The sequence below is a fragment of the Pristiophorus japonicus genome, chromosome 5 (genome assembly GCF_044704955.1).
Source record: "Pristiophorus japonicus isolate sPriJap1 chromosome 5, sPriJap1.hap1, whole genome shotgun sequence".
Taxonomy (NCBI): domain Eukaryota; kingdom Metazoa; phylum Chordata; class Chondrichthyes; family Pristiophoridae; genus Pristiophorus; species Pristiophorus japonicus.
In genome coordinates, this window is record NC_091981.1 from 292832227 (window position 1) to 292847623 (window position 15397).

The 15397-nt window shown below is 47.9% G+C and overlaps 1 protein-coding gene across 12 annotated transcripts in view; it reads left to right on the top strand.

Annotated features, from left to right (window-relative positions):
- LOC139264758 (uncharacterized) overlaps positions 1 to 15397 on the top strand; it is a 680593-nt gene that overhangs the window by 381839 nt on the left and 283357 nt on the right. For all 12 annotated transcript variants that reach the window (XM_070881817.1, XM_070881821.1, XM_070881822.1 and 9 more), the window contains one exon: positions 11187 to 11279. In XM_070881817.1, the coding sequence (XP_070737918.1) occupies positions 11187 to 11279 (93 nt within the window). The remainder of the gene's footprint in view (positions 1 to 11186; positions 11280 to 15397) is intronic.

The following is a 15397-nucleotide window of genomic DNA, read 5'->3' on the forward strand; positions in this document are numbered from 1 at the left end:
TCTCCCCGACCAGAGGAAACAACCTCTCTGCCTCCATCTTGTCTATCCCTTTCATTATTTTAAATGTTTTTATAAGATCACCCCTCATCCTTCTGAACTCCAACGAGTAACATAGAAACATAGAAACAGAGAAAATAGGTGCAGGAGTCGGCCATTCAGCCCTTCTAGCCTGCACCGCCATTCAATGAGTTCATGGCTGAACATGCAACTTCAGTACCCCCTTCCTGCTTTCTCACCATACCCCTTGATCCCCCGAGTAGTAAGGACTTCATCTAACTCCCTTTTGAATATATTTAGTGAATTGGCCTCAACAACTTTCTGTGGTAGAGAATTCCACAGGTTCACCACTCTCTGGGTGAAGAAGTTTCTCCTCATCTCGGTCCTAAATGGCTTACCCCTTATCCTTAGACTGTGACCCCTGGTTCTGGACTTCCCCAACATTGGGAACATTCTTCCTGCATCTAACCTGTCTAAACCCGTCAGAATTTTAAACGTTTCTATGAGGTCCCCTCTCATTCTTCTGAACTCCAGTGAATACAAGCCCAGTTGATCCAGTCTTTCATCCCGGGAATCAGTCTGGTGAATCTTCGCTGCACTCCCTCAATAGCAAGAATGTCCTTCCTCAAGTTAGGAGACCAAAACTGTACACAATACTCAAGGTGTGGCCTCACCAAGGCCCTGTACAACTGTAGCAACACCTCCCTGCCCCTGTACTCAAATCCCCTCACTATGAAGGCCAACATGCCATTTGCTTTCTTAACCGACTGCTGTACCTGCATGCCAACCTTCAATGACTGATGTACCATGACACCCAGGTCTCGTTGCACCTCCCCTTTTCCTAATCTGTCACCATTCAGATAATAGTCTGTCTCTCTGTTTTTACCACCAAAGTGGATAACCTCACATTTATCCACATTTTACTTCATCTGCCATGCATTTGCCCACTCACCTAACCTATCCAAGTCACTCTGCAGCCTCATAGCATCCTCCTCGCAGCTCACACTGCCACCCAACTTAGTGTCATCCGCAAATTTGGAGATACTACATTTAATCCCCTCGTCTAAATCATTAATGTACAATGTAAACAGCTGGGGCCCTAGCACAGAACCTTGCGGTACCCCACTAGTCACTGCCTGCCATTCTGAAAAGTACCCATTTACTCCTACTCTTTGCTTCCTGTCTGCCAACCAGTTCTCAATCCATGTCAGCACACTACCCCCAATCCCATGTGCTTTAACTTTGCACATTAATCTCTTGTGTGGGACCTTGTCGAAAGACTTCTGAAAGTCCAAATATACCACATCAACTGGTTCTCCCTTGTCCACTTTACTGGAAACATCCTCAAAAAATTCCAGAAGATTTGTCAAGCATGATTTCCCTTTCACAAATCCATGCTGACTTGGACCTATCATGTCACCATTTTCCAAATGCACTGCTATGACATCCTTAATAATTGATTCCATCATTTTACCCACTACTGAGGTCAGGCTGACCGGTCTATAATTCCCTGTTTTCCCTCTCCCTCCTTTTTTAAAAAGTGGGGTTACATTGGTTACCCTCCACTCGATAGGAACTGATCCAGAGTCAATGGAATGTTGGAAAATGACTGTCAATGCATCCGCTATTTCCAAGGCCACCTCCTTAAGTACTCTGGGATGCAGTCCATCAGGCCCTGGAGATTTATCGGCCTTCAATCCCATCAATTTCCCCAACACAATTTCCCGACTAATAAAGATTTCCCTCAGTTCCTCCTCCTTACTAGACCCTCTAACCCCTTTTATATCCGGAAGGTTGTTTGTGTCCTCCTTAGTGAATACCGAACCAAAGTACTTGTTCAATTGGTCTGCCATTTCTTTGTTCCCCGTTATGACTTCCCCTGATTCTGACTGCAGGGGACCTACGTTTGTCTTTACTAACCTTTTTCTCTTTACATACCGATAGAAACTTTTGCAATCCGCCTTAATGTTCCCTGCAAGCTTCTTCTCGTACTCCATTTTCCCTGCCCTAATCAAACCCTTTGTCCTCCTCTGCTGAGTTCTAAATTTCTCCCAGTCCTCGGGTTCGCTGCTATTTCTGGCCAATTTGTATGCCACTTCCTTGGCTTTAATAGTATCCCTGATTTCCCTTGATAGCCACGGTTGAGCCACCTTCCCTTTTTTATTTTTACGCCAGACAGGAATGTACAATTGTTGTAGTTCATCCATGCGGTCTCTAAATGTCTGCCATTGCCCATCCACAGTCAACCCCTTAAGTATCATTCGCCAATCTATCCTAGCCAATTCACGCCTCATACCTTCAAAGTTACCCTTCTTTAAGTTCTGGACCATGGTCTCTGAATTCTCCATCCTAATGCAGAATTCCATCATATTATGGTCACTCTTCCCCAAGGGGCCTCGCACAATGCGATTGCTAATTAATCCTCTCTCATTACACAACATCCAGTCTAAGATGGCCTCTCCCCTAGTTGGTTCCTCGACATATTGATCTAGAAAACCATCCCTTATGCACTCCAGGAAATCCTCCTCCACCGTATTGCTTCCAGTTTGGTTAACCCAATCTATGTGCATATTAAAGTCACCCATTATAACTGCTGCACCTTTATTGCATGCACCCCTAATTTCCTGTTTGATACGCTCCCCAACATCACTACTACTGTTTGGAGGTCTGTACACAACTTCCACTAACGTTTTTTGCCCTTTGGTGTTCTGCAGCTCCACCCATAAAGATTCCACATCATCCAAGCTAATGTCTTTCCTAACTCTTGCATTAATCTCCTCTTTAACCAGCAATGCTACCCCACCTCCTTTTCCTTTTATTCTATCTTTCCTGAATGTTGAATACCCTTGGATGTTGAGTTCCCAGCCCTAATCATCCTGGAGCCACGTCTCCGTAATCCCAATCACAACATATTTGTTAACATCTATTTGCACAGTTAATTCATCCACCTTATTGCGGATACTCCTTGCATTAAGACAGAAAGCCTTCAGGCTTGTTTTTTTTAACACCCTTTGTCCTTTTAGAATTTTGCTGTACAGTGGCCCTTTTTGTTCATGGCCTTGGGTTTCTCTGCCCTCCACTTTTCCTCATCTCCTTTCTCTCTTTTGCTTTTGCCTCCTTTTTGTCTCCCTCTGTCTCCCTGCATTGGTTCCCATCCCCCTGCCATATTAGTTTAACTCCTCCCCAACAGCACTAGCAAACACTCCCCCAAGGACATTGGTTCCGGTCCTGCCCAGGTGCAGACCGTCCGGTTTGTACTGGTCCCACCTCCCCCAGAACCGGTTCCAATGCCCCAGGAATTTGAATCCCTCCCTGTTGCACCACTGCTCAAGACCCAGTCTACTCAATTTATCATCATAAGGTAACCCCCTCATCTCTGGAGTCAGCCTCTGTACCCCCTCCAAGGCTAGTATATCCTTCCTTAGGTAAGGTGACCAAAACTGCATGCTGTACTCCAGGTGCGGCCTCATCAATACCCTGTACAGTTGCAGCAAGACGTCCCTGCTTTTTACTCCATCCCTCTCGCAATGAAGGCCAACATTCCATTCACCTTCCTGATTACCTGCTGCACCTGCAAACTAACTTTTTGGGATTCATGCACAAGGACCCCCAGGTCCCTCTGTACCGCAGCATGTTGTAATTTCTCCCCATTCAAATAATATTCCCTTTTACTGTTTTTTTTTCCAAGGTGGATGACCTCACACTTTCTGACATTGTATTCCATCTGCCAAACCTTAGCCCATTCGCTTAACCTATCTAAATCTCTTTGCAGCCTCTCTGTGTCCTCTACACAACCCACTTTCCCACTAATCTTTGTGTCATCTGCAAATTTTGTTACACTACACTCTGTCCCCTCTTCCAGGTCATCTATGTATATTGTAAACAGTTGTGGTCCCAGCACCGATCTCTGTGGCACACCACTAACCACCGATTTCCAACCCGAAAAGGACCCATTTATCCCGACTCTCTGCTTTCTGTTAGCCACCCAATTCTCTATCCATGCTAATACATTTCCTCTGACTCCGCGTACCTTTATCTTCTGCAGTAACCTTTTGGGTGGCACCTTATCGAATGCCTTTTGGAAATCTAAATACACCACATCCATCGGTACACCTCTATCCACCATGCTCGTTATATCCTCAAAGAGTTCCAGTAAATTAGTTAAACAATTTATTGTTACATAGTAATTCAGCTCATAAACAGGCCATTCGGCCAAACCAGTCCATGCTGGCATTCATGCATCACTCGAGCCTCCTCCCATCCTAACTCATATAACTCTATCAACATAACCCTCTGTTCCCTTCTCCCTTATCTGCTTATTGAATCCTTTGAAGTAACAACAGAGAGAATAGACAAGGGTAATGTAGTAGATGTAATTTATCTAGATTTCCAAATGTCCTTCGATAAGATACCAGATAATAAACTAATGAGTAAGGTCAGAGCATGCAGAGTCAGGGCAATGGAGAATGGATAGATAGCTGGCTTCACGACTGAAAGCAGAGAGTAGGGGTAAATGGTAACTATTCAGGGTGACAGAAGGTATAAAGTGCTATCCCACAAGGATCAGTGCTGAGACCACTGTTGTTCACAAATTATAATAACGATTGAAACTTTGGAATCAAAAACACAATTTCTAAATTTTTGGATGACACCAAATTGAGGGGATAGACGATACTGAGGAGGACTGCAACAAATGACAAAAATACATTAATAAACTTACAGAATAGGCATATAATTGGCAAACGATTTCAACACAGATAAGTCTGAGTATTATATTTTGGTAAGGAAAATAAGGATTCATTATTTGGAAAATAATCTAAATAGGGAAGAGGGACAAAGGGATCTGGGAGCAAATACACAAATGACTAAAAGTAGTGACAGGTTAATAAGGCCAATAAAAAAAGCAGACCGAGTACTAGGATTTATTTTCAGAATGATAGAATTGAAAAGTAAAGAAGTTATGGTAAACTTGGAGCAAATGTTCTGGTCGCTATGTTATAAAAAGGATCTAGAAGTACGAGGTTATACCTATCAGGAAAGGATGAACAGCCTGGGTTTCTTTTCTCTTGAAAAGAGAAAGTTGAGGGGTGACCTAATAGAGATCTTTAAAATCATGAAAGGTATTACTGGAATAGACACAGAGAGAGTGTTTCCACTTGTGGGGAAGAGTAAACCTAGAGGCCATCAATATAAGATAGTCACCAAGAAATCAAATAGGGAATTCAGAAGAAACTACTTTACCCAGAGAGTAGGGAGAATGTGGAACTTGAACCACAGGGAGAGATTGAGGCGATTAGTATCGGTGCATTTAATGGGAGACTAGATAAGCAGATAAGGGAGAAGGGAATCGAGGGTTATGTTGTTAGAGTTATATGAGTTAGGATGGGAGGAGGCTCGAGTGATGCCTGAATGCCAGCATGGACTGGTTTGGCCGAATGGCCTGTTTATGAGCTGAATTACTATGTTACAACTCGCTGCATTTCTAGAATATTTTTTATTCACATACAGAATAGGATACCCCATCCCTCAGAAGAATTGACTTACTTTTTCTCTTTCTGCCTGTTGTCTTAAACAGCATTTAACTTTAACTCCGCTTTCACAAACCTTTACCTAACTGTCATTCTTTTCGACCCTATTCGGCTTTTTTAACTGTTCAGGTTTTGAATTCTATTTTCTTTTCTATATGTGAGGCTGGGAGTTTTGGTAGCAAGAGTCCTGTGGTGAGAGTTGTTGAAATAACAAATCTTTTGTAGTCAGCAGAATCTGACATGGAAAGATTGCCACGTGTTTTTAAAGTCTTTACTTCCCTATGGGACTGACTTGCCACTAGGGGTTGGTTGAGGCAGTACTGCTGCCTGCCAAACTGACCCAACTTCCTGCAAAGGGCTCTCGGTTCGGTGGCATTGTCATCCTCCAGATGGAGCCCACCATTGACAGGAAATGAAATGGAGTGGTATTCCACTGGAGCCCAAAGAGAAAGAGGAGCCAACGTTATGGGAGATAGTAAGACCAGAAATATTCTTCTAAACTTTTAACCCATGAATCAAAGTCTCTTCATGACCAGGTATGGAGGTAGATGGGAAATAGCCTGTTGTACCCTCTCCTTGAACAGCCCTACTGCCACTACAACAGGATGTACCTCTTCTCCGGTTACCTCGGGTTGCAACAAAGGAAATTGGATGACTTCCCTGGCCCCAATTCCATTGCCATTTAAGAGTGAGGGTGATTTCAGGAAAGCCACTCGGGCTGCCACGTTCCCTGCTGGGACAGATGGCGGAAAATCCCTGGAAGCAGTTTCAGGGGCTGGATCAGATGTAGGCCTCCCTGTTCCATTTTCTTTCTTCTTCTGCTTCTTCATTACTCAATGTCAGGCAGTATAATGGAGGAAAATCCAGACATAAAAGCTCAGAAGAGTATCGTTGCTTAATATACTGGTACAGAATATTCAGCCTTGGACTTCCAAAATGTCTCTGATTGGACTGATTTCGATGGCGGATGGGATAGCAGCTCCCTAGGGAGCTCTCCATGAGCAAAGCCTTCATCTTACCATCTGATGCCATCTTCCACCTCTCTCTCCCTCACTAAGCCCCTTCTGGTCCTAACTCCGACACTCAAAGTATCTACCTACCCCTTAAACCGTGCTGCAAGGGCCCGCTGCCCATCCCCCACCCCCCATCCTTGGCCTACCTTCCAGACCGACCCTCGCTGCCAAATCCCTTCAATTGGACCCTCAGTTCTCGCTCCCCAGGGACGATTCCTATTCCAAGCTACCCCCAGCGACCCCCGACAATCTCAGCGGTGGTAAGCCTTCGACCAACTTCAAAAACAGGTTTGGGTCTACCTCACACGCGAGCCTTCCCTCCGGCCTCCCTTTTACCCTTCGGCTACATCCGAGCCTCCCTTCATCCATCGGCGACGTCCAGGCCTCCCTTCATCCATCGGCGACCTGGCCTCCCTTCTTCCAATGAAGTCCTGACCTCTCTTCCTTCAGCAATGCTCTGGCCTCCCACTGGCTGCTGGTGCCACTCAATGGTAGAGTCTCTGTCGAGCACGTGGTGTGCACAATGGCTGTGGCCACTGTGACCTCTCTGACCTCTCCTCCTTCCACAAAATGGACTTCTGACCTTCCCAATGCCTGCGCCAAGCCAGGCCTCGGATCTCTTACCATCTCACCGAAGGACGCTGCTCAGCGCCGAGCTTAGGGCCCGCATCTCGCCATAGGCAATTCGGCCCATACAGCAGTGCCTGGTCTCCAGTCATCTTGGACCCCCTTGCCACTGGACCAAGACCTTGCTCAGCTAAGCCCGTGTGGTAGCCAGTGTGCAATGGCCACCCCACGCACAGGCATCATCCACCCTTCAATTTGATGTTCGGGACCTGGAAGCTCAGGATCCTCATGGCCAACTCCAACAGCGACAGGCCGGAATGCCGCTCCACCATAGTTACCCAGGAACTTAGACGCTTCGATGTCCAGTGGGAAGGGGAAGGCCAGCTCAAGGAACAAGGTGGAGGTTACACCTTCTTCTGAAAAGGCAAACCAGACGAAGAACAGCGCCTCCACGGAGTCAGTTTTGCTATCAAGAACGAGCTGGTTAACCGCCTCAGAGACTCCCCCTGCAGGATTAGCGGATGTCTCATGATTCTCCGACTCACCCTATCCCAGAACCAGTGCACCACAGTCATCAGTGCATATGCCCCAACACTCGATGCAACAGATGAGACAAAAGAGGGTTTTAAATCCAGCATCGAAAAATCCCTGTCCCTCGTCCGTACAGGCAACAAACTGATCCTCCTCGGTGACTTCAATGCCGGGGTCGGCAAGGACACGAGGCGTGATCGGCAGAGAGAGGGTAGGGAAAATGCCTAGAACACGACCTTATCATCATTAACACCTTGTTCCGCTAGAGGGACAAGTACAAGGCATTGTGGCAACACCCTCGCTCCAAACATTGGCACTTGCTCGACTATGTCATTGTCCGAGCCAGGGATCGCAAGGATATATGCATCACCCCCGCCATGACAGGTGCTGACAGCTACTAGATGGACCAGCGCCGAATCTGTTCCATCATCAACATCAACATAGCTCCAAAGGGGCAACGGCAGCAGACGCAGTGCCGCAAAAAAAGTCAATGCCGGGGCACTCAAAGACCCAGCTAAGAGAGCCCTATACAGCCAGCGCCTCACATCTAACCTAGCGACCCTTGATGACCCCGAGATGCAGAATGCCCACAGCGCTTGGTCTGCCCTCCAGGCCACCATAACCAGTGCCTGCGAAGAGACGCTCGGTCACTCAACCAGGAAACACCAGGACTGGTTTGATAAGAATGACCACGAGATCCAAGAGCTAATAAATCGCAAGCGCAGGGCATTTCTGAACCTAAAACAACCCAACTCGGAAGCAGCAAAGCAGCTTTATAGACGGCTTACGGCCGAGGTCCAACAAAAAACCCGCGACCTAAAGAATAAATGGTGGGTGGAGAAAGCACAGGGGATTCAGCAGCTGGCCGACAGCCATGATGTGCGAGGATTCTTCAGCACAGTCAAGGCCACCTATGGCCCAAACACCCAAGGCCCCAACCCATTGCTGACCAAGAACTGGGAGACACTCATCAAGGACACCGAGGCAGTCAGAACCTGTTGGAAGTAGCACTTTGAAGATCTCCTTAACCGAGACTCTGCCTTTGACTCGGGTGTCCTCGACTCCATCCCGGAGCATGCTACCCGCTACCATGCCCAGCCTTGCATGAGGTAAAAAAGGCCATCCACCAACTCAAGAATAACAAGGCAACGGGAGCGGACGGAATCCCCATTGAGGCATTAAAGTATGGCGTATTGGCACTATATCCACGAATGCATGACCTCATCTCTCTCATCTGGATGGAGGAGAGCATGTCAGGAGATCTCAGATGCAATAATCGTGACCACCTTTAAAAAAGGGGACTAGTCCGACTGTGGCAACTACAGAGGAATCTCCCTGTTATCAGCCACTGGGAAAGTCATCGCTAGAATCCTCCTCAACCTGGCTGAGGAGCTCCTCCCGGAGTCACAATGCGGATTTTGTCCACTACGGGGTACAACGGACATGATCCTTATGGCGCAACAGCTGCAAGAAAAATGCAGGGAACAGCACCAACCCTTGTACATAGCCTTCTTTGACCTTACAAAGGCCTTTGACACTGTTAACCATGAGGGACAATGGAGCATCCTCCTCCATTTCAGCTGCCCCCAAAAGTTCGTTGCCATCCTCCGCCTGCTCCACGACGACATGCAGGCCGTGATCCTGACCAACGGATCCATCACAGACCCAATCCACGTCCGGACCGGGGTCAAGCAGGGCTGCGTCATTGCCCCAACCCTCTTCTCAATCTTCCTCACTGCCATGCTCTACCTCGCACTCAACAAGCTCCCCTCTGGAGTGGAACTAAACTACAGAACCAGTGGGAACCTGTTCAACCTTCGTTGTCTCCAGGCCAGATCCAAGACCGTCCCATCCTCTGTCGTCGAACTACAGTACGTGGACGATGCTTGCGTCTGCGCACATTCAGAGACTGAACTCCAAATCATAGTCAACGTCTTCACCAAGGCGTACGAAAGCATGGGCCTTACACTAAACATCCGTAAGACAAAGGTCCTCCACCAACCTGACCCCGCCACACAGCACTGCCCCCCAGTCATCAAGATCCATGGCACGACCCTGGACAACGTGGACCACTTTCCATACCTTGGGAGCCTATTATCACCAGTGGCAGACATCGACAACGAGGTTCAACACCATCTCCAATGCGCCAGCGCAGCCTTCGGCTGCCTGAGGAAGAGAGCGTTCGAAGATCAGGTCCTCAAATCTGCCACCAAGCTCATGGTCTACAGGGCTATAGTAATACCCACCCTCCTGTATGGCTCAGAGACGTGGACCATATACAGTAGACACCTCAAGTTGCTGGAGAAATACCACCAACGAGATGTCTCTGCAAGATCCTGCAAATCCCCTGGGAGAACAGAACGTTAGCGTCCTCGATCAAGTCAGTATCCCTAGCATCGAAGCACTGGCCACACTCGACCAGCTCTGTTGGGCAGGCCACATTCTTCGCATGCCTGACAGAAGAGTCCCAAAGCAAACACTCTACTCGGAACTCCTACACGGCAAGCAAGCTCCAGGTGGATGGAGGAAACGTTTCAAGGACAACCTCAAAGTCTCATTGATGAAATGCAACATCTCTACTAACACCTGGGAGTCCCTGGCCAAAGACCACCCTAAGTGGAGGAAGAGCATCCGGGAGGGCGCTGAGCACCTTGAGCCTCATTGCTAATAACATACAGAAAACAAGCGCAGGCAGCGGAAGGAGCGTGCGGCAAACCAGTCCCACCCACTCTTTCCTTCAACGACTGTCTGCCTCACCTGTGACAGAGACTGTCATTCCTGTATTGGACTGTTCAGTCACCTAAGAACTCACCTTTAGGGTGGAAGCAAGTCTTCCTCGATTTCGAGCGACTGTCTATGATGAGTCAGACTTGCTTCCAGCAAACATAATATCTATCCTTTAACAAAAGTTTGTCCTCTAACAAATATGAATTGATATTCCCTGCAAGGAGATGTACAGTCGCTGCTGTAATGTAGGGAAATGTGCAGCCTATCCCACAACAACAATGGAAAATAAGAAATTCTTACATTTATATAGTGCCTTTTGCAACCTCAGAATGCCCCAAACACTTTACAGCCACTGAAGTTCTTTTGAAATGTCACAGAGTTGTAATGTAGGGAATGCGGCAACCAATTTGCACACAGCAAGGTACCCAAAAATAGTAATGTGATAATGAGCAGATAATCTGTTTTAGTGGTATTGGTTGAGGAATAAATATTGGCCTGCTCCTCTTCAAATGGAATCTTTTACATCCACCTGTAAAAGCTCGGTTTAACGTCTCATCCGAAAGACAGCACCTCCAACAATGCAGCACTTCCTCAGTACTGCACTAGACTGTCAGACAGGTGTTGTGCTCAAGGTCCAGCAGTGGGACTTGAGCTCACAGCCTGCTGACTCAGAGATGAAAGTGCTTCCAACTGAGTCACAGCTGACATGAACAATTTCCCACAATATAAAGCCCAACAATAAGATGGATGACCAGTTAGCTCTCCGATTGTTTTTGACTTACAAGTCTAGTACTCACTACTTCCATTCTATCCTTTATATCAGCCCGAGAGGAAGAGGCAGCCGCAGTCACAGACCCAGAAACTTGCGTCGTCTCATCGGATGAAGACGAAGGTTTAACATGGCAAGAATTGGAATGTAAGTACTGAAAAAGGAGACTTTAATTGTGGGACAGTTGAGTCACCCTCTGGGGGCAATAACGGGTGCAAATAGATTTACAACAGGGCGGGGCGAGATCAGCGACTTCGATGAAAGTTTTACGGGAGCAGTAAGACATTGTGCCCCGATCTCTTGCACCTTCAGATCGTGATGTTATTGCCATGCACAGTGCCCCAAAAGCGCCCCGTATGTAAAATTTCCTCTCGCCCCTTGCCTGTGTGCCTGCCGTTAACAACGACAGGTAGAGGAGGCAGCTTTCAGTCGGATGTCGGCTGGAGGAATGCTATTTAAAGGCATCAACATCCAGTTTAGTTTTAGTCGGCCAGTAATGTTGCCTTGTTGGTATCACATAGGCAAACAGGCCCTTTGAATGATTTGAGTATTTTGGAGTTTAATGAGTATTCTGCTTAATAAAAATACTTGAATTTCATTGAGAGGAGATTTGAAACTGCAATATTTGAATTCTTTCATGGGGGCTGTACTGGCACTGGACCTCACCCTCCATCATCAATGTCGGAGGCAACTAAGGCACAGAGAATGAGTGCAAAATGTAGCCAGAGGTAGGAGGGCCAACAGGGCTCTCGACAGGAGGTATTCCAGCAGCAGTTCTCTGACATGAATTTAACTGAGGAACAATGTGTTCGAAGGCTTTAGCCACCTCCTGTAGTCACAGAGCTCTGCCACCTCCTGTAGTCACACCTCAAGCCTCAGACTAGGGTGACCATAGCTCTCTCAGTGGCAGTCAAAATCGCCATCGCACTCAATTTCTATGCCTGCGGATTTTCCAGTGTGCGATAGGTGACATCTCCAACATCTCCCAGTTTGCTGTCCATTGCTCCATCCACCACAGATTCTCTGTGCAGAAGGAGAAGTGACTACATTTCATTCCCCATGACCAGAGAGAAGCAGCACAAGCGTGCATGTGGCTTTGCCAGTATAGTGGGCTTCCCCATGGTGTAGGACAGCATTGAGGTCTGGATCTGTACGGTCTCTCTGGGAGTCCACCATCCTCTGCAGAGTGGAAGTGATGGGCTCCATGTTGTGTACAGAGCTCTGTAGAATGTTGGAGGCGGATTTCTCCACGCTCCTTACCATTGCCGAGAGGCTCTCGGGCACACTTGTCATGGCACCTATCATCTCCGAGTGCATGGCCATCACCCTTCTTGTGAACACCTCCACATTGAGGTCCTCATCTGAGTCCTGTGCAGTAGAACCCGTGCGTAAACTTGCCCTCCGGGGAGCTGGCTCACAAGCTCCCTCTGACCTGGCTGCAGCCCACTTGTCCCCGGTGCATCACCCAGTGCTGACCCCTTTATTAAACTTGCCTCTAAAGATCGCGTAGTGCCTGTATCTGAGGTGGTGCCTGTGGGTGAGAGATACAGTGACGTGGTGCTTTGCTCCTCCTCCTCTTCTTCTTCACTCTCAGTGCGAGGCTCAGGGACTGGCTGGTCGTCTGTTTGCTGATAATCTGAAAGCAGAAATGGTGCAAGACACATGTTAAGGTGAGGGCAGGGGGGCAGGAATGGAGCAAGGAATGCAGATATAATCAGGAGCTGGAAAGTGATAAAGACTTGTGCTGTGAGGGGGAGGTGGGATGAGAAAGAGAGAGGGGATGAATGTTCTGTTGTTGCTCCCAATGAGGTTGACGACGCCAGCGGCCACGGCACCCATCACTTGCTGCCCAGTGAGTCACAGCACTCGCTCCTCAAGGTCTGAAAGCTGCTGGAGCTGCACTTCACTCCCGCCTGTGCTCTGCTGCTCTCTCCTATTGTGGTCCATAGAATCATAGAAAATTACGACACAGAAGGAGGCCATTCGGCCCATCGTATCCGTGCCAGTCGAAAAAGAGTTACCCAGTCCAATCCACCTTCCAGCACTGGGTCCGTAGCTCTTAGGTTACGGTTCTTTAAGTGCACATCCAAGTAGCTTTTAAATGTGATGAGGTTTTCTGCCTCTACCAACCTTTCAGGCAGTGAGTTCCAGACTTCCACCACCAATTCATCGATATCTTCCTGTTGTCTTGGGCTTTCCTCCTGACTGTTAAGCACACGGCCAATTTTTCTATCATCTGCAAATTTCTTTATCATTCCCCCTACATTTAAGTCTAAATCATTAATATATACTACAAAAGTAAGAGACCGAGTACTGAACCCGGTGGAACCCCACTGGAAACAGCCTTCCAGTCACAAAAACTTCCCTCAACCATTACCTTTGCTTCCTGCCACTGAGCCAATTTAGGATCCAATTTGCCACTCTCCCTCGGATCCAATAGGCTTTTATTTTTTTAAATAGTGGGAATTTGTCAAAGGTCCTGTTAAAATCCATGAAAACTACATCAAATGCACCATCTTGGCCTGCAAAAGAAAGGAATGTGTGTGAGTCTGTTTGGGGGATATACCTGCCGTTGTTGAATAGCTGTGATTGTAGGCAAGGCGTGAGATGTGGATGTGAGTTTGAGTAGGTGCAGATGTTTGGTGGGTGAATGGTGGGGTGTGGTGCTTTGCGGAGTGTGCACAGACTAAGTTTCAGATGCTGGTATGTTGGACCTATTGAAGCACCTTGAACACCCGACTAAGGTCGATGAATTTCTTCCGGCTCTGCATTGGGCTCCTCGGCCACTTCCCTCCACATTGCAACAACAACGTTTATTTATGTAGTGCCTTTAACGTAGTAAAACATCACAAGGCACTTCACAGCAGTGTTATAAGCCAAAACATCTAAATTGGACACTGAGCCACATAAGAAGAAATGATGGCAGATGACCAAAAGCTTGGTCAAAGAGGTAGGTTTTAAGGAGCATCTTAAAGGAGGAAAGAGAGGTAGTGAGGCGGAGAGGTTTAGCGAAGGAGTCCGGAGCTTAGGGCCGGGCAGCTGAAGACACGGCCACCGATTGTTGAGCAGTTATAATCAGGGATGCTCAAGAGGCAGAATTTGAGCAGTGCAGACATCTCAGGGGGTTGTGAGGCTGATAGAGATTACAGAGAGGGGAGGGGTGAGGGCGTGGAGGGGTTTGTAAACAAGGATGAGAATTTTGAAATCGACGCATTGCTTAACCGGGAGCCAATGTAGATCAGTGAGCACAGGGGTGATGGGTGATCGGGCTTTTGTGCGAGTCAGAGCACAGGCTGCCAAGTTTTGGATGACCTCAAGTTTACGTAGGGTAGAATGTTGAAGGCCAGGCAGGAGTGCGTTGGTGTAGTCAAGTCTAAAGGTAACAAAGGCATCGATGAGGGTTTTAACAGCAGAAGAGCTGAGGCAGGGGCAGGGGCAATGTTATGGGAGGTGGAAATAGGCAATTTTAGTTATGCTGAGGATATGTGGCTGGAAGCTCATTTCAGTGTCAAATATGACCCCTAGGTTGCAAACAGTCTGGCTTAGCCCCAGATAGATGATAGGGAGTCACTGGCTCGGGAATGTAGTTTGTAGTGGGGACCAAAGACAATGGGGCCAAAACCAGTAGACATACCGCCCGCGTACCGCCCAAAAATGCAATTTTCATCAAAAACACCTACATACTGCCGACATACTGCCCAGCAATAAATTCATCAGTGACATACCGCTGGGCGGTATGCATACCGCCCACCCATACACACTGATGACATACTGCCCAAAAGTGACTTACCACCGACATATCACCGGAGCTGCATACCATCCTGAATTCCTCTTTGGTCTCGTCTGTAGCTTCCAGTGGTGGGGCATAGGCGCTGATAACCGTAGCGCACTGGTTCCAAGCTAGGGTGAGCCAAAGAGTCATGAGGCATTCATTTATCCTGCAAGGGGAGTCTCTGAGATTCCCAACAAGTTCATTTTTTATGGCAAAAGCCTACCCCATGGAGGCAGCGTTCTTCTCCTGATTTACTTGTTCCTTGAGCTGGCCATTCCCTCAGGAGCGAGGTCGGGGCCCAGGAGCGAGTTCGGGACCCAGGAGCGAGGTCGGGACCCAGGAGCGAGGTCAGGGTCCAGGAGCGAGGTCAGGACCCAGGAGCGAGGTCAGGACCCAGGAGCGAGTTCGGGGGCCAGGAGCGAGGTCGGGACCCAGGAGCGAAATCTGAACCCGGAGCGAGATCTGGACCCAGGAGACCCGACCTTGTTGCTGG